This window comes from Staurois parvus, unplaced genomic scaffold (genome assembly GCF_062004578.1).
Source record: "Staurois parvus isolate SC_StPar_1 unplaced genomic scaffold, SC_StPar_1.0 ptg000604l, whole genome shotgun sequence".
NCBI classification, from domain to species: Eukaryota; Metazoa; Chordata; class Amphibia; order Anura; family Ranidae; genus Staurois; species Staurois parvus.
This window is the reverse complement of record NW_028318400.1, coordinates 7,900,145-7,920,627: the sequence shown is the minus strand read 5'-3', so window position 1 is coordinate 7,920,627 and position 20,483 is coordinate 7,900,145. Positions and strand designations below refer to the sequence as shown.

At 37.2% G+C, this 20,483-nt stretch overlaps 1 protein-coding gene across 1 annotated transcript in view; it reads right to left on the bottom strand.

Annotated features, from left to right (window-relative positions):
- The window catches only part of PCDH15 (protocadherin related 15), a gene marked incomplete at its 3' end in the record, with an annotated part of 1,039,494 nt that overhangs the window by 326,506 nt on the left and 692,505 nt on the right, over window positions 1-20,483 (bottom strand). Inside the window, exon 12 of the mRNA XM_089692803.1 lies at window positions 14,466-14,672. Coding sequence (XP_089548929.1) covers window positions 14,466-14,672 — 207 coding nt within the window. The remainder of the gene's footprint in view (window positions 1-14,465; window positions 14,673-20,483) is intronic.

The window sequence follows — 20,483 nt, the reverse complement described above, 5'->3', positions numbered from 1 at the left end:
TCCCCCATAATTCTACATGCATCTATTCACTTGTCTGCTCATACATGTGATTTGATATTTATATGCTTCACCCCCCTTTTTTTCTCACCTTCTTTCTCTCCCTTTTCTTTTCTATTTTCAATGCCAGGCAACAGTTTTACTAATGTTATCCTAAATGTTTTTCTGCTATATTTTGCAGTATACACCCAGCCGGTCTCGGTGACACCCACCTATGGCAGTGCATTTGATCACTGCCGTTGATTGCTCAGGCAAATTTCCTCTCTGACATCCCTGCAGTGGAGCCTACTTTTTCTTTTCTTACTGTATTCTCCCTCTCTTTCAGTAATGTTTTTTTCCTTGATTTCCCTGGATGTTGGAACACCCAAGTCTGCCACATTTGAGTCGGGTTGGTCCTCTACTGCGTCCTTTGCCTTTTACCCACCATGATGGCTACTTCCAAATTTGTTGTGGTGTCCCAAAATGTACAGGGTTTTAACTCTCCTCAGAAATGTAAGTGTGCCTTCAATTACTACACTTCACTTTGAAACCATGTTATCAGATTACAAGAAACCAGAATTTCTACTTCCTCCTTTCCCAAATATTTCCACACAAATTACCCTCAAGTGTTCCAGGCAACCTTTGAGGAAAAGTTGAAAGGTGTCTTAGTGGCATTTCATAAAAGCACTCCCCTTGAAATCACGGATCCTACAGCTTGATATCTGATACTCCAGGGGATGATCTTAGATGTTGAAGTGACTATAGTTAACTTTGATGCCCCTAATGACTGCCAGCCCAGATTTTTCTCTCACCTGTTGCGTATAATTTCCTCACATAGGAAGGGCACCTTGATCATGATGTAGGACAGTAAAATGATATTGCAGAGGCAGCTAGGCAGATTTCCCCCAGCCAGCTCCCCCCAGGTCTCTACCGAGGCTAACTCACAAACAAAGCAATTCTCAGATCTCCTGTCTGAACACACTTTAGTGGATGCCTGGAGGGAGTTTAACCCTAAAGTGCGGGATTATACTTACTATTCAGCACCCCATAATTGCCAAACACGAATAGACCACTTTTTCATTCCTCAAACATTTATTCCAGATGTCCTTAATGCCAAGTTTCTCTCCAAATCTTGGTCTGATCATTCACCACTCCTACTTGCCTGTAAATCACTGCTTCAGCTCCTCAACACTACTCTTGGTGCCTTAATGACTCCCTGCTATCTTTTGATGACACAGCAGGAGTTATCCGGGACTCCATCTCCACTTATTTCACTTACAATACTGAACTGGCTTAGTCCCCCACGATTTTGTGGGAAGCTCACAAAGCCACACTTAGAGGGAAACTTATACAACTCCTGTATAGCAACCACATCCTCCCATCTTGAACAGTTGAAAGCTCAAGTTAAGGCATCCCACTCTGCCTCTTTGCGTAAACAACTGAAAGCCACCAGGGTGGCACTAAATGTTCTCCTTGATTATAAGGCAGAAAAACAGCTGAGATGGTCCCGAAATAAATATTATGCATGTGCCAACAAACTAGGCCCAATGCTGGCCAACCATCTTAAAGCCCATACCTGAGATACTAATCCGATCAGGGTACGCCTACCTAACAAAGTCATCACAACCAACCCCTCCAAAATTGTGAACACTTTTACTTCAGTTCTCTCCACTTTATACCAGCCTTCACTAACTTTTTGAAAGGACTTGGCGGATGCCCTTTTCTGTGACATCCTTCTCCCTGGCCTTTCCCATTCTGTCAGATATGCTGATATTACAGTCAAAGAGGTCCTTGCAGCAATTAAAACACTTAAGATGCAATAAAATCCTGGACCCGTCGCCTTCTCGGCGTTATACTGAAAAAAATGTATCTTAAAGCCCCGCTCCTCATCTGACTAACTTTTTCAGTCACCTACATTCCCACTCTGACCTACATCCACCGACGACAACCCAAGTAGTTATGATCCTGAAACCTGGGAAGCATTCCCAAGACCCTTATAACTTTCGACCCATTTACCAGTTAAATGTCAACATTAAAATCCTTGCCACCAGAATTAACTCATTTTTTCACCACCTTATCCATAAAGACCAAGGGGGCTTTGTCCCCTTTCGGCAGGCTCCCGATAACGCTTGCAAAGTTATTTATCTTATCCATCTGCTGCAACAAAATAGAACCCCTGGTATGATTTTCGGCCTGGATATACATAAGACATTTGACTCTCTTTCCTGGGAGTATATATATTATGTTTTGAATAAATGGGGATTCCCATCCACCTTTACATCCTGGCTGAGGGCTCTATATCGTGGACCTCCTGGCATGGTTCGTTATCTCTCTCGACAATCCTCCCCTTTTCTAATCCATAGGGGAACACACCAAGGGTCTCATTTATCCCCTATACTTTTCGTTTTGGCCTTGCAGCCCCTATTACACCTCATTAGATCCCACCTGGATATCAATGGGATTATAGTTGCTCAACAGTCTTTCAAACTCAGAGCATTTGCAGACAATTTGCTCTTGACCTTAACTCAACCGCACTGCCTGTACTTTTATCTATCCTTACACACTTCTTCAACATTTCTGGCTTGATAGTAAATGAGACCCTTAATGTCTCTCTCTCCCTGAGGAGGAGATCACCTTACTAAAGCAAAACTATAACTTTGCCTGGTCCACTGCCCATTTAAGTTATCTTGGGATCCATCTTACCAAATCCTAACACACCCTCTATGAGGCCAATTACATCCCAACTTTCCATTCCCTCAAAGCCGTACTCATGTCCTAGTCTTGCCAACCCTTCTTGTGGATTGGCAGAAGCAACACAGTAAGGATGACTATTCTGTGAAAGCTTTTATACTTATTCTGCACCCTCCCTGCCCCAGTCCCTTCTTATGCCCTACAGTAATTTAAAAATTACGTTCTAAGATTTATCTGGGCTAACAAGCGACCTCGAATTACCAAACACACTATGCTCATACACATTAAACAAGGGGGTTTAGGAGATCCCAACTTTTCCAAGTACTATGTGGCAATTCAAATCCCATCTATGACCTCCCAATATGCTACAAAGCAAGCACCTACATGGGTCACCTTGGAAGCACTCTCTTGCTTTCTGGTTTCCCCCCACTCACTTTTTTGGCTTCCTCCAAGATCTAGGCCCTCAACCATCAGCCCCCTAATGGCTCATTCCCAGTGAATATGGGACTCCATCAAATATTTCAGTGGTCTAATCTCCCTTCATCTACCACTTCTCCCTTTCTTGGGCAAGCCCCTGTTTCCTCCTGGCCTTGAGTCCCCTAGTGCCTTCCACTGGTGGGTTTCCCACAAACTTCATTGCATCCATTCATTCCTCACTGGCCCTTCCATCTACACCTGGGCAAAAATAAAGGACAAATACCAAGCCCCTCACACAGAACTCCTCCGATTCCTACAAATCAAACATTGGTTGACTTTGCTGCTCATTGACAAAGATCCGATGACCCAACTGTTCTTGTTTGAACACATTTATCAATGGATGTCCTTCTCCCCCAAACTGATATCTATGCTTTACTCACAATTGAATAACCTTCAAAATCCCAACAATCACACTTACATTTACAGATGGGAAAAAGACCTTAAAAGCACCAAAGACATAGGTTGCTGGTCACAAATATGGAGAACTTTAACTTCTTGTTCCATCAATATTCTCATTATCAAATCGGCTTTTAAAACTATTACAAGGTGGTACCTGGTCCCTTCCCATCTGGCGCACCTTCATCCATCTGCCCCCTGCACCTGTTTCTGAGGATGCACTATCCCGGGAGATGTCCTACACATATGGTGGACATGCCCTATTTTCTCTCGGTTCTGGACAAAGGTCCTTAAACTCGTACATTCATTATTAACCTGTCCCTTCCCAAGAGACCTGTGGAATGTCCTTCTACACCTGAAACCCCTGGGCCTCACTAAATACCAATTTAAGTTGGCCACATATGTACAATTAGCGGCAAAATAAACCATAGCAAAAGCTTGGATACAACAGTTCATACCTTTTACAGAAGTACATCGCTGCCTAGAATTCGTCCTTAATAATGAAAATCTCTTCAGCATTCTTACAGATACCAATGAGAGATTTCTTAAAACATGGACTCCTTGGATCCAACACGCCCATCCATCTATACCAATAGGCAGTTTTACATTGCTATAATTAAAGATGATCCATAGCCTGTGTTTAAGCACTATTGACATCTTTCTTTTGCTTCCTTCTTGCTCTTTTTCTCTTAATTTTTTTTTTTTTCCAGCTCTCCCACAAGGACAATTTGCGGTTTGTTCCATGTATGTCTTGGTTCGATTACATACTCCATCTATTTCATATACTCATTCCTCTTACCAATATCTGATATCAGGCAATAGGTGTATGGATCCTCATTTGTTCCACACACTGATCTATCAACACAATATGGTCAATGTACTTTTTGACATACCATCTACTTTGTCACTAGTTACAATTTTGTTATTCTGTGCATGACCGCTTTTAATCTGTTGGCTCTTTATATTATATTTTTGCCTGTACACATGATAGCGGTTGCAATTGTATCTTTTATAATAATTTTTTTTTTTTTTAAACGTTATTGAAAGTAAAATACAAAGTATCAACAAATATTTTGCCAAAAAATGGAAATGTATTTACAGAAAGGCAGCATCGTTGAGAAATAACATTGTGAAAGATGTAATAAATCCCCCCCCACCCAAAAAAAAAAAAATAGTAAAATTCCTAGACACAAAGGGCTTCTACAGATGTGGACAGCTTTATAAAATTAAACCTTTCATCTCTTTTGCTAGTATCCACATTACCTATATACTGGAGTGCCCTTGTGGCCTACAGTACATAGGAAGAACTACTAGGAAGGTAAGCAAGTGAATCAGTGAGCATGTTAACAATACAAGGAATATGCTAAGCATAGCGCATCAAGACACTTTAGGAAAGTTCACAATAAAGACCAAAAATTGTTAACATTTTATGGAGTAGATAAAATGATAAAACATTGGAGAGGAATGGACATGAGGAAACAAATTTCACAGAATGAAACTAAATGTATATATACCCTCAAAAAGCTGCCCCCTCATGAATTAAACATTGATATTGCTTTGAACTTCTTTATTCCTAATTTCTGAAAGTGCAGACAGTTCTAATTGTTTTACTTGATTTTAAGTAGGTTGGGATAGCTACTTAACCTGGGATGGTACAGTAAAGTAGAATGGTGATTGCAAAGAGACAATAAATATGGTGCATTTAATTTAGTAACCGTTGTACAGGGTTAAGCAAGGTATAAGAGAAGCAGGATGAATCCTTCCAGCATCGCTCCCTGATGATGTCTATGAAAAAAAAAGGTGGAGCTGCAGGAACTGACGTCATCCCATAAAGTATTGCATAGAACACTAGGAAGTGACATGGGGACACAGAAGCCGTGCTTGTAAGGATAGTGGAGATGACTGCCCAAGGAGGATTACACAGTCTGTTGCTTTGTGCAAAGCATATGCACTGGAGTACATGAGTGTAATGACTTTAATGTTTTTTATTAATCAAATAAAAAAAAAATTATGCTATGGATACCTTTCTTTCCTTTATGTAACACTCATAAGATATGAGGGTTGTCAAGAGAATTGGGAGGAGCTATATAGCAGGCATAATTCTGAGTGTGACCCACTCTCTTACTAAACATGTCAAAGTCATCTGGTAAGTTTACAAAGGTGGTGGAGACACATTGGTGGTACTGACTGAAGCACAATTTAGAGCTTATTGCACAGTGGTGAAGTGTGCAACAGTGGATGTTTCAAGGGCACAAGCACATGGTACTTTTCTTTATGCACTGGACGCTTTAAATAATTAAAGCACTAGGCATTTTTTAAAAATATTATTTAAAGTTACTAGTAATTTTGGAATGTTTACACAAGTGTAAGGTACTGTTTATGCTGTATATAATTTTAGAAAGTCCTTTTGGATTTGTAACCATATCTAAACTTTGTCACTATTGATGGTACACATTTGCAGATTTAGAAATTTAATTTCTGGTGGCCTTGTTTCAATTATCCTTGGCTGCACATCTCTCGATCTATATCACCATTGCTCATATCATGAAAGTTAGGTTAAAACCAACATTTTGAGTTCCAACCAGAACAGGAATATAGGGGTAATATTGCAGTAGGGAGACTTTTTCACGTGAAAACTAAGAGGGGATTTCCCTCACATTTGAAAGCCATCTTCTCACTTCCTGTTGAATCTACAGGAAGTAAAAGGAAATCTAATGAGACACATATGGCAAAAACAGAAGTTTCCCTAAATATATGCAACGTGAAAAAGAAAGTTTGCGATACAGAGATAGAGTACATTGAGGGTATTAGATTACAAAAAAAAGAAAATCAGCCTGTAAGTGTTGCACATTAACTGACCAAGCTTTTTTTTTGCAAATCTGGATATGGTTATAATATGTTTTTTTTTGGGGGGGGGTTTATTGCAGGATCCCAAGAGTGGTAGAATAAATCCTACAGTAACTGTAACCTAGTAAAGCATAGTTCTGCTCAAACCTTATTCATCAGCTCAGCAGAAGCATCAAAGTGACTATTATGTGAAAAAAAAGCAATCTACAGTGGAAGCAATGAATACAATTTTACAAAAATAATTACAGACATTAAGAGACTTAATGAAAAAGAAGCTGCATCTCAGGTACATAGTTATGAATCCAACACTGATGATTGAATATTCAGTGGAAACATCCCAGAATGACTAATACGTTCTTTTTATCACAAGATTTATTGCTTTTTAAAGAACACATAACTGCAAAAAATCTTTAGCTACAGTAAACATTTAGAATGTTAAACAACTTAAGCACTGTGGGTTAATATCTGTGGAATTCCATAGCAGAATACAAATTGTACTCAAAGTGACATCAAATTGACAACGTTTGAAAGGTTCACAATGGCTGATGGTCCCACATTACAGGGAAATAAAGTTCTTACATCCATACATGTGTTATATCAAGAACAAATCGCAATAAGTTGCAATGCAGATTAAAAGCATTTTTTTGGCCTTAATATTTTGCAATACTGTATACTCAAGAATCTTGATTCAAAATTAAAGTTTTACATTGTTAACAGTAAAGCTTGAGGATGGTTTTTCATTACATGGTATGGACTGTAGATGGACAATGTACCCAACTTGTTAGATCTATGAGCATAATTCATATCGCTACAAATCAGGACTAATTTTGAAACTATGTATCAATTAGCTGTTTTCACATTACTTTTTCTGCATACAAAACTGATTATAGGATTTAATTCACGTACAGTGAAAGGCTCTTATCTTGTAGGATTTTTAACCAGTTGCCAACTGCCCTATATCAGCTTTACTGCTGCAGGGTTGCTGCTCTGTGCAGAATCATGTATACAGTCAGGTCCATAAATATTGGGACATCGACACAATTCTAACATTTTAGGCTCTATACACCACCACAATGGATTTGAAATGAAACAAACAAGATGTGCTTTAACTGCAGACTGTCAGCTATAATTTGAGGGTATTTACATCCAAATCAGGTGAACGGTGTAGGAATTACGAAGGTTTGCATATGTGCCTCCCACTTGTTAAGGGACCAAAAGTAATGGGACAATTGGCTTCTCAGCTGTTCCATGGCCAGGTGTGTGTTATTCCCTCATTATCCCAATTGCATTGAGCAGATAAAAGGTCCAGAGTTCATTTCAAGTGTGCTATTTGCATTTGGAATCTGTTGCTGTCAACTCTCAAGATGAGATCCAAAGAGCTGTCTCTATCAGTGAAGCAAGCCATCATTAGACTGAAAAAACAAAACAAACCCATCAGAGAGATAGCAAAAACATTAGGCGTGGCCAAAACAACTGTTTGGAACATTCTTAAAAAGAAGGAACGCACCGGTGAGCTCAGCAACACCAAAAGACCCGGAAGACCACGGAAAACAACTGTGGTGAATGACCGAAGAATTCTTTCCCTGGTGAAGAAAACACCCTTCACAAAAGTTGGCCAGATCAAGAGCACTCTCCAGGAGGTAGGTGTATGTGTGTCAAAGTCAACAATCAAGAGAAGACTTCACCAGAGTGAATACATTGGTGAGCCTCAAAAACAGGAAGGCCAGATTAGAGTTTGCCAAATGACATCTAAAAAAGCCTTCACAGTTCTGGAACAACATCCTATGGACAGATGAGACCAAGATCAACTTGTACCAGAGTGATGGGAAGAGAAGAGTATGGAGAAGGAAAGGAACTGCTCATGATCCTAAGCATACCACCTCATCAGTGAAGCATGGTGGTGGTAGTGTCATGGTGTGGGCATGTATGGCTGCCAATGGAACTGGTTCTCTTGTATTTATTGATGATGTGACTGCTGACAAAAGCAGCAGGATGAATTGTGAAGTGTTTCGGGAATATTATCTGCTCATATTCAGCCAAATGCTTCACAACTCATTGGACGCCGCTTCACAGTGCAGATGGACAATGACCCAAAGCATACTGCAAAAGCAACCAAAGAGTTTCTTAAGGGAAAGACACGGAATGTTATGCAATGGCCAAGTCAATCACCTGACCTGAATCCGATTGAGCATGCATTTCACTTGCTGAAGACAAAACTGAAGGGAAAATGCCCAAGAACAAGCAGGAACTGAAGACAGTTGCAGTAGAGGCCTGGCAGAGCATCACCAGGGATGAAACCCAGCGTCTGGTGATGTCTATGCGTTCCAGACTTCAGGCTGTAATTGACTGCAAAGGATTTGCAACCAAGTATTAAAAAGTGAAAGTTTGATTTATGATTATTATTCTGTCCCATTACTTTTGGTCCCTTAACAAGTGGGAGGCACATATGCAAACTGTTGTAATTCCTACACCGTTCACCTGATTTGGATGTAAATACCCTCAAATTAAAGCTGACAGTCTGCAGTTAAAGCACATCTTGATCGTTTCATTTCAAATCCATTGTGGTGGTGTATAGAGCCAAAAATGTTAGAATTGTGTCGATGTCCCAATATTTATGGACCTGACTGTATATACATGATTAAAAAAAACTGTATATTTACCATAGTTTGTAGACGCTATAACTTTTGCACATACCAATCAATATACACTTATTGAGATTTTATAGCCAAGAATATGTAGCACTATACATATTGGCCTAAATTTATGAAACACTTAGATTTTTTAATTTCTTTTATTGGATATGTTTTATAGCAGAAAGTAAAAAAATATTGTTTTGTCTTCTTTCAAAATTGTTGGTCTTTATTTGTTTTTAGCGCAAAAAAATAAAAGTGGTGATCAAATACCACCAAAATGGTCTATTTGTGGGAAATAATGAGAAATAATGACATTAATTTCATGTATTTAAAGCATTGCATGACCACGCAATTGTCAGTTAAAGTGACGCAGTGCCGTATAGTAAAAAAATTACCAGGTCATGAAGATGGTAAATTTTCCAGAGATCAAGTGATTAATAGACAAATGATATAAATGCAGTGCTGTTTTTAGATACCAACCATCTCACCAAAAATTTTATTTTTGTTGCAGGGGATGCCCAAAGTCTGATTTGTATTTTAGTGCAGACTTCTGGGAAAATCAGTAAGCCAATAACAAAAGCAGGGAGTTACATTTCTGGATTGCCTTCTGTACATCATCTGTGTTGTTCAGGTTGCCATATTGCATTGCATTTTACAGAAAATTACAGTGCTTCAGACTGAAAAGGAAAGGTCATTTTATCCACTTGCCCTCCAGAAGGTTTTACCCCCAATGTTATGCTATTCGGCACTACGTTACTTTAACTGGCAATTGTGCAGTCATGCAACACTGTATCCAAATGAAATTTATATAATTTTTTTCAAACAAATATAGCTTTCCTTTTTATGAGGAGGTAACTTGTAATTTGAATAAAGGAAGACTTGTGGACATATGTATTTATATTTTGTTAAGGCACTTGATACAGTACCCCATAAATGCTTAATTTACAAATTAAGGTAGCATTAATGAAATTGCATGTACCTGGATAGAAAAAAGGGTTTGTAGGAGTGCATCCAGAAGGTGGTGATTAATAGCATATTTTCTGAATGGTCTAGGGTTGTGAGTGGGGTTCCCCATGGCTCTGTTCTCAGACCAATTCTGCTTAACTTGTTCATAATCAATATAGAGGTTGGAGATAATAGTTCAATCTCAGAGTTTTCTGATGGTCAAAGTTAAGAAGAGCTAAAAAAATAGGAGGGCTGGGCAACTAAATGAAAGACGAGGTTCAATGTGGAAAATGTAAAGTAATGCACTTGGGAGCTGAAAAATATAAATGCAAGTTACTCACCAGGGGGTGGACCTTTGGGGGAATTGAGGATGGAAAAGGATCTGGGAGTCCTGCTAGATCACACACTCAACAAAAACATGCAACGCCAGGCTGTAGCAAGCAAGACCAGCAGACTACCAGCACTAGACTTTTTACTCAAGAGATACTCAAGAGAGACTATAACTCTACCACTTTACAAAAATCTGGATCAGCTGGATCTTGAGTATGTCGTCCAGTTATAGTCACCAATCCACAGGAAGGATGTGCTGAAACTGGAGAGAGTCCACAGAAGGGTAACAAAGCTAATAAAGGAGCTGGAGGACCTTAGTTATGGAGAATGAATACAGACATTAAACCTATTCTGCCTGGAGAGGAGGCACTTAAGAGGGGAATTGATAGTGAAATACAAAACTTTAAACAGTGATCCTAACATGGGGAGGAAACATTTAATCTTAGGTCTCGAAAGAAGACATATAGTCACACAATGAAGTTAAATGAGAAGTTATTGAATATTAAACTACGTAAGGAGTTGTTTACTGTTAGAGCGGTAAAGATGTGAAACTAAACTTCCACAGTTGGTGGTGTCAGAGTGTAGATAAATTCAAAATACATTTTAATGTTTTTCTTAGAGATCACAAAATACAGGGATAAGAAAAATGATAGTGGCACAAAGTCAGGTTGACATGGATGGACTGGTGTCTTTATTTAACCTTACCAACTATTTAACTATGATTGAAGTCATAGAAAAAAATATATACAGTGGGGATCGAAAGTTTGGGCACCCCAGCTAAAAATTTTTTATTAATGAGCATAAAGAAGCCAAGGAAGATGGAAAAATCACCAAAAGGCATCAAATTACAGATTAGACATTCTTATAATATGTCAACAAAAGTTAGATTTTATTTCCATCATTTACACTTTCAAAATAACAGAAAACAAAAAAATGGCGTCTGCAAAAGTTTGGGCACCCTGCAGAGTTAATATCTTGTACTGCCCCCTTTGGTAAGTATCACAGCTTGTAAACACTTTTTGTAGCCAGCCAAGAGTCTTTCAATTCTTGTTTGAGGTATCTTTGTCCATTCTTCCTTACAAAAGTCTTCCAGTTCTTTGAGATTTCTGGGCTGTCGGTCACGCACTGCTCTTTTAAGGTCTATCCATAGATTTTCAATTATGTTGAGGTCAGGAGATTGTGAAGGCCATGGCAAAACCTTCAGTTTACGCCTCTTGATGTAATCCCCCGTGGATTTCGAGGTGTGTTTAGGATCATTATCCATTTTAGAAGCCATCCTCTCTTTAACTTCAGCTTTTTCACAGATGGCATCAAGTTACCATCCAAAATTTGCTGAAATTTTATTGAATCCATTTTTCCTTCTACTCGTGAGATGTTCCCTGTGCCACTGGCTGCAACACAACCCCAAAGCATGATTGATCCAACCCCATGATTAACAGTTGGACAGAGGTTCTTTTCATTAAATTCTGTGCCCCTTCTTCTCCAAACGTACCTTTGCTCATTCCGGCCAAAAAGTTCAATTTTAACCTCATTGGTCCACAGAACTTGTTTCCAAAATGCATCAGGCTTGTCTATATGTTCATTTGCAAAGTTCAAACAATGATTTTTGTGGTGAGGACGTAGAAGAGGTTTTCTTCTGATGACTCTTCCATGAAGACCATATTTGTACAAGTATCTCTTTATAGTGGAATAGTGTACCACAACTCCAGCGTCTGCCAGATCTTTCTGGAGGGATCGTGCAATCAAACGTGGGTTTTGAATTGTTTTTCTCACAAGTCTGATATTTTTCTTGGTCTTCCAGATCTTGCTTTAACTTCCATTGTTCCTGATGACTGCCATTTCTTAATTTCATTCGGAACAGAGGATATTGACATCTGAAAACGCTTTGCTATCTTCTTATAGCCTTCTCCAGCTTTGTGAGCGTCAACTATTTTCAGTTTCAGTTTTCTAGACAACTGCTTAGAAGAACCCATGGTGCTGATTGTTGGGGCAAGGTCAGATGAGTCTGGGCATTAAAAACCTTTGAGATTGACATCACCTGGTCTTCCCAGACGATGATTGAGAACAATCCATGACACTGGCAGGTCTCAGCTTTGCAAAGGGGGCAGTGCATGCTATAAATTCTGCAGGGTGCCCAAACTTTTGCAGACGTCATTTTTTTGTTTTCTGTTATTTTGAAAGTGTAAATGATGGAAATACAATCTAACTTTTGTTGGCATATTATAAGAATGTCTAATCTGTAATTTGATGCCTTTTGGCGATTTTTCCATCTTTCCTTGGCTTCTTTATGCACATTAATACTAATTTTTAGCTGGGGTGCCCAAACTTTCGATCCCCACTGTAGTTCTCAGTACCGAGAAAAATTTAAATAAAAAAAAGAATTAAAAGGCTAGCAAAATATAATTAGGCTTTTCTAAGCAAATTGAGAAAACACTAACACTAGGGTACTAAAAAAAGAGGCATGCAGCATATGACCCGATTGTCTTAGAATTCCTGAATTCCTGTGTCTGTCAAAGGACAATAAAGAAAAAATGAATGTATATGCTAAATACTATCTTTGCAGGGATTAACCCCATAAATTAGTAGAATAATTTACTGTTTGCTATAGTTGTCCTAGAGGTATATTTACTTTGAAAGAAGAGATGTCAGTATCTGATTAGTTAATGTGCCACCATTTTGTAGTCAGTGGTGTCACATTACACCAAATGTATTCAAATTTGAAAGTTATTTCAGATAAGAAAGTTTTTTGGTCATATTCAAACACTAGTGGAAAAGCTGTGAACCTGATTAGACAATAAAATATGACAATACACAAACTACCTGTCTTGTTTATTCAAGCGCATTACAAGGATTTTTTTTAGATATGTCTATGTACAAGTATATCTATGGATAAGATTACTCTGCCTTTTCAAGGCAATGTGGAGCATCCATTAACCAGAAAATATGTTATATACTCTGCTTGTGTAGCAAAAAAGGACATATATAAAGAACACATAGCTATCCTATAAAGATCCATATTGAACATCCTTAAATAACACATGAACATTTGTGACAAAACCTCTAAAAAGCTGAAACAAATCATCAGTTAGTAAAAAAATAAAAGCTAACAAATCACTGTTTTTATTCAGAAAATTAGAGCAGTCTGCTCTCATCATGCCTGAGGCACTGACCAAGTGTTAACCTCTTGCTTTAGCTGTTATTGCCAGCAGTGCAAGCAAGTCGGCCAGGCTCTATTGCCTTTTCAGAAGCCTGGGTTACACTAACAGACAGAACATGCCACACATGGATGGTAGTAATGAAAATAAAACAGCTGCTATTGCCAACTGCAAATTTAGAACATACTGTATGTGAAACAGAACATATCTGAGAAAAGAAGCAGGCTCACCGCACAATATAATTGTCATGCATGTGGCAATACTAATACAGTCTGTTTCATATTTATTATTTTAGTAAAAACAGTAAATACATTTAAATTGACAACTACATATTATTAAAATGTTGAGATAATAACGGGAATAATTCTGCCATTAAAAATGTTTACTATTTAAACCATACAAGCTATTGTGATTGTAACACACCATGGCCTTTAGAATCTAAAGTATCTATCAGTGAAATAAATTAGATATTATTTAGACAATCTATATGTAAAATATGCTGCTGGGGTCTATGTGTTAGTCCATACCCCACTCTCAAGTTACCACCAGACTTATTAGTGGTTTCAATTGTGGATCACATTAGGGGGTAATCACTAAAGTAAAGTGCTGCTAAATGTTCCCAAATGTTCCATATTATACAGAATTATTAACAACTATTAACATACGTTTAAAGATGTAACTAATGATTATTTATAAAGCACATGTTGTGTTTGCTTTGAGTTGAGCCGTAATCAGAAAACAATATTAACACTGCTGGGGTCTATGTGTTAGTGCAGACCCCACTCTCAAGTTATCACCAGACTTATTAGTGGTTTCAATTATGGATCACATTAGGGGGTAATCACTAAAGTAAAGTGCTGCTAAATGTTCCCAAATAATCCGTGTTATATAGAATTATAAACAACTATTAACATAAGTTTAAAGATGTAACTAATAATTATTTTTTAAAGAACATGTTGTGTTTGGTTTGAGTTGATCCCTAAACAGAATACAATATTAAAACAGGAAAACTCACCTCTTCAATATCATTATCCAAAGCTATAACTTTCAGAGGAGCAGTTAAGTTTGGATTGGCAGAGATAGTTGTCCCCACAGGAGAAGACTCTAATATGTAGCCTTGGTATGTAGCCAAAGTGAAATAAGGAGACTGGTTGTTCTCATCCATAATTTCAATGTGAAGGTTTGCAAATGCTGGAAGTGGATGACCATTGTCTTGCTCAGCCTGAAAAATAGTATTGTATAGCTTAAGTATTATTGTAAAAATAACAGCTGGCTGTACGCTTAAGGGATCAAAAATCTTTTTAGGGTGAAAAAAGTTATTTTTTCAGTACTCACAAATCAGTATAAATAAAAAGCATCCATCTATGTTTATATTTACACCTAAAATATATAAACCTTATCACTACTATCTCATAAAAGCTTTACTGTAATAATTTCATTTCAAAAGTAATTTTCATTGTTTTTAAATATGCAGATTGAAATAATACCTGATGATCCTGCTATGAAGGTACTTGCTTATACACTTTCTGTAATAGGGTGACAACACTTTGTAACAGTTTCCAATTGTGCTTCAGTGTTGTCACCCTGTTACATGTGTTTCCAGTGGAGACAAATGCAGTGTGTTGTTCTGCACCATATCGCATGGTACAGAAGTATGCACTACTTTTGGTGCAGTTGTGTGTGATTTGAAATCACAATGCACACTGCAAACTACATGTGAATCACACAGCACATTTCTGTGCAATTCACATTCAGTTCCTGCTGTGAATGGGCCCTGAATATCTTGTCAGGGCCTTATCAGGTCACTGAACAATGCTTATAGAAAAACATAAATAGAGAATATGTTTCCTTAAATAAATAGACTGTATCCATAATGTAATGAGACTTCACTTGTTTTGTTTTTTTGACAGAACAAACACCTAAAGTACATCAGACTATCTGTTTTTAAAGCAATCATTTATTAATAATGGTCAGTGGAGATATAAGCTCACAGTGTGATATTTTCAAATCCACAGTGTGTTGGTACTAAACATATAGTTTGCCACATATTTATTTTTTAAAGTATGCAAGAATAAGAAAAAACTCACAGCAGCAAATACATTTTCATGTTCCTGAAAAAGCAGATAGCAATCAGTAAATACAGAAATATAATGAAAATACAATCAACAAGATTTGATGGAAACCTTCAATAACCATTTACAAAAAGAGATAGAGTGAGTGAGAGAAAACTAGACGATGGAGTTAAAATGAAACTAAACTTTACAATAAATGCTTGAAAATTTTGGCAGAGAAAACGTGTCTCTTCTTCAAAAAAATCCCTTTCCTTTTGTTCCTAGCAAACTTTTTTAGTGCATGCTGTATGTAAGTTATATGCCCTCTTAAATCTATTTCTTTCCGTTGCTGTGTTAAATACAGACCTGAAATCAGGGGGATGAAATGTCTACCTTCCCTCTGCTAGCAAAAAATAACAAGGACCTAACTAGTGGATAAACACGGTCTACTGGAAGGCATAAAGGAAGTGCTGGTCATTCTTATTGGAAAGCCCAGCATGCTTTTAAAACTGTCATCCTATGATAAATTACATTTTACAAAAAAGTCCATAGAGAGGGTATAACAAGGATGTTTTGGTGGATTTGAAGAGTAAAAAAAACAACAATCCATTCTGGGTGAGCAATGTACATCAGGGTTGATTTACTAAAATAAAGGAGACTGCAAAATCTGGTGCAGCGCTACATAAAAACCAATCAGCATCCAGTTTTATTTAGTCAAAGCATAATTGAACAAGCTGAAGTTAGAAACTGATTGGCTACCATGCACATTTTCACTGTCCCATTTTAGTAAATCCACCCCATTGAGTCTTTTCTTTTTCTTCTCTGGAGAAAAAGCTGTTTGTTCCACTATGTCCTTTAGATAGTGATTCTAAATGTCAGGGTCTGGTTCCTTATATTTAATTGGTGCACTCTTCATGTTCTGACGAGAAAAGTTGCAGTACCTACATCTCATAGAAATTGTTAAACCTTAGGAATGATCTCACCCAAACTAACATTTCTATTGCAGAGGATGCATAAAATTTTACTTGTAACTCAGTGCAGGCTTCTGGGTAAATCAGTAAGCCAAATCACACAAGCAGGAAATTTTCTGGGATGTTCTGTACACCAACAGTATACAGAAAACAGAACAGAACATCTCTAGGTTGTCATTGCAATACATTCTACAGAAAATTACAATAGCTGCAGATTGAAAAGGAAATATATTTTTAATAACATTCTAGTACACAATGGCATATGTAGCAATTGTATATGCTATATCATTTTTTGTTTGTTATCCTTTTTTTTTTTTACAAAAGTGGAGTTGCCCTTAAAGAGTGCAATGAACTTAATATGGCATCTAAGAGTTACAGAATTACATTTCAAGAATCCTGTACCTGTTAATGTGCCACGATTTTCCCCATTAGCCCATAATTTTATGTTTAATTTTTTACAGACAAAAACATCAAAATGAAAGTAAAATAAAAAAGTGACAGTGCACAAAATGATCAAATCCACAAAAAAAGAAAAGCACAAATACAAAAAACACTAACTTAAATATACTAAAATAACGTAAACATCCCTCTCCCCAAAAATAAAAAAAAGAGTAAATGTTCTATATAGAATGGTAATTTTACTTAAGCAGTTTGAAAGACATTTGGAATTTTGTGGTTAAATTTATTTTGCCAAAATTACAATGCTTAACCCTTGTCAAAGGTGTTAGATATCAAAGATATTAGAAGATAACTGCAAAAGAGTTTGGTCTCCTCCATCCTGATTCACTGTTATTAGTAAGAAAATGGCAATGGTAATAGTCACATTATATTGGAAGTTTTTTGTGTTTTCAATAGAATTGATTTGAGAATTGAGCAAAGCATCATCCCTTTACAAAATTAATTTTGGCTTTGCAGAATGAATTTTTACTTTAGTAATTAGGGTAAAAATTCTATTTGCATAGTATACACAATCATGTGCATGGAAATTAAAAAAAAAAACAGGATTTTTGCTTATATGATTGCACACATGATTGGATGATTGAAGTCAGCACAGCTTCATCTCATACACTAAGCCACAATCACTAAGCTAAGTGAATTTCAGCAAACGTGAACATGCTTTACTTCTTTAATAAAGCAACCCCAAGGATACATCTAATTTTGTTTGACAAGCAGTTTGAATCAAGAAGCTTCTGAGCACTTTAATGGACCCGTTATTTAAACCAAACTTTCAAACTCAAAAACAATGTTATTAATAAATGATGGCTACTGTCACTATTGCTATAATTATTTTGATACATATTTAGGATGTTTATTGATATTGAAGTCCTTCCATAATAATATCCCCTAACATATATTAGTTGCATGGGAATCACTGGGACATAAAAAAAAACAGCTCTGAGCACCATCATGTGATTTACAAATGAGAAAAACATTAAATGGCCTCTGGCCAACAGGTGTAATGTCAGTGTGCTGACATCAATATAGACTGCAGAAATGTTGTTTTTAAATAGACAGACCTTATAATTGAGGTAGGAGATCAGCAGGTAAAAGTCAAATACGTCTACCCCCATAGACACATATGATATAAAAAAATAAGCTGTTTTGAAAAGTGAATGTAATAAATAATATACTATTTCATAGACTACCTGTATCAACCTTTTTCAACCAGGATGCCAAAGCACCCTGGGGTGCCTTCAGGGGTCCCTTGGCAAAATGCCTAAAAACTGTAAACAAGACTTCCTTAAAGTTACACAAAGCCACAGGTTTTCATTGTGCACCATTATAACTTTCTAGCAGCCAGGGACATGACAACTATTGACATATGATAAGAAGGATATCAGACAACAGCAGAACATCCCTGCTTGCCCCTCCCCTTCCCCTCTACATCAGCACTGGGTTCACATTAGCTGAGTGAGAGAGAAAAACTGAAGGAGAAAGAAACAATGGAATACTAGTCAGTACCACTGTGGAAAAGTGTAACTGATCACCTCTAATGCTGGGTATACTACATGTGCAGATGTTGCTGTGTTTTGTAAAAATATTAGTTTAGTCTTTTACATTTTCTAATGGGGTCCTTCATGATTGTGGAGTATTTTAAAGGGTTCCTCAAGAGTGTGCAGAATTATAAAGGGTGCCTCAAGATTGTGCAGAATTTTAAAGGGTGCCTTAAGATTGTGCAGAATTTTAAAGGGTGCCTTAAGATTGTGCAGGATTTTAAAGGGTACCTTGACTGAAAAAAGGTTGAGAAACACTGAAATATATTATAATAGTATGTAGGCTATGTTATGCTTTTGTGTGAAGAGTCTCTCATACATTCATTACTTGGTCTCAAATCAGATCCCAGCATTGCCCTAGGTCACCTAGACTGTGGTCTAGGGAGACACAGACACTAAGTATGGTGCTTTACCACCAAGGCTATATCAACCTGCACTCCAGCTTGCCACTTTAATATAGGCTGATGGGCTCTCATTACTAATAAAGTTTGCCAGTGCTGGTGCCCACCCTTTTTCTAGTAAACCCTCCCACTCCCAATGTGCAGTGTCATGGGTCCCATTGGAGTTGGTGGAGCATATTAGGCATCAACTTCATAATATGGAGTGCCTCACTGTGCAAGCCAGCTATGTCTGCTTACAAAACTGTTGGCTTCAGGGTTGGGGGCATCTGACTAAGGTATATGATAAAAATAATAAATATAACAGTGTTACAGATTATTTATTGTTGCCATTTATATTTAATGCAAATGTCAACATGTGGATAGTTACTAGGGGTTATATAATATTTATTACAGGCTTCTATAATGCACTCAAAAATATCAATATATTCACATTCACAATACATACAGTATAATAATAAACCAAATAAATATCTGTATACGGTATTCTGTTTCACAATAGATACAGAAAAAAATAGTAATAAAGTTCTTACTTATTGTGTTGTTTTTTATTGGAAATGTGAAAATGTGAATAATTGCTTTGGTTTATTGGGATGTGCCTAACATGTGGACATTTGTAGGTGACACATGGGTTATTGCATGCATATTTTTAATTTTGCTTGGTTAAGGGATAAGCCACACTGGTGAAAATGTTGCAGCATACATTCATATGCATTGCAGCAATGCATGGGGTATAAGCTATGGGGTGTGTGCCTATTCATTTGCAATCACACCACAATATGCATACACACTTAAATGTACCTGACCCTAAGCACATTGCATCACATGCAGTAGAATTACATGCCTAGGTCTGTGGTCCATTAGAAAAAATATGTCAGGAAGCTGTGTCTCATGGATTTTTTTCTGGACAGAACAGTACTAATTCTTTGTGGTTTGCAGACAGATTTTTGGTAGTGTCAATATGGTACCGATTGTGTCTCTGCAGACATGTTTTTGGCTGCATCAGTATGGTACTGATTGTGCCTCTGCAGAAATTTCTAGTTGTGTCAGTACAGTACTTATGTTGTCTCAGTATCATGTTACTGGTTTTAAGTGCATTAACATGGTTTTGGTTCATATTTTCAATAAGAACTAAATATTATTTCAAAATTTACAAACAAATGCAATCAATGAAAAGAAGATGGAAGAGCAAGATGAAAATGGGACACATTCATGTAAGATAAATAACAATGAGATTGCTCTGTGGAGGCTATCCAGAAACTCAAGAAGAGTCACTAAAAGGAAAAGTCAGGAGGAGGCCTAAAGGTCGACTGGGAGGTCAATGGAAAGTGTCCTACGAGTATACCAATGTATCAAGGCAAAGTGTTATATAATCTTTTGATTAATGAGTGTCGGTAAGATATTGCTTCATTTTATTTTATTATAGTGTTGTAATATTGTAAGTCTTTGAAAATTAATTATTTTTGTATCAAAAGGTGGCCTACTGCATCTGCCTTGGGCAGAAAAAATTTTAAGATCTGGTCTTTGATGATGTTATCTAGTTATGTCATATGTCTAACTTCTCTCCTTCCCATCCTTCTCCACTCTGCATGTACATATCTCTACCTGTCCCAGGTATT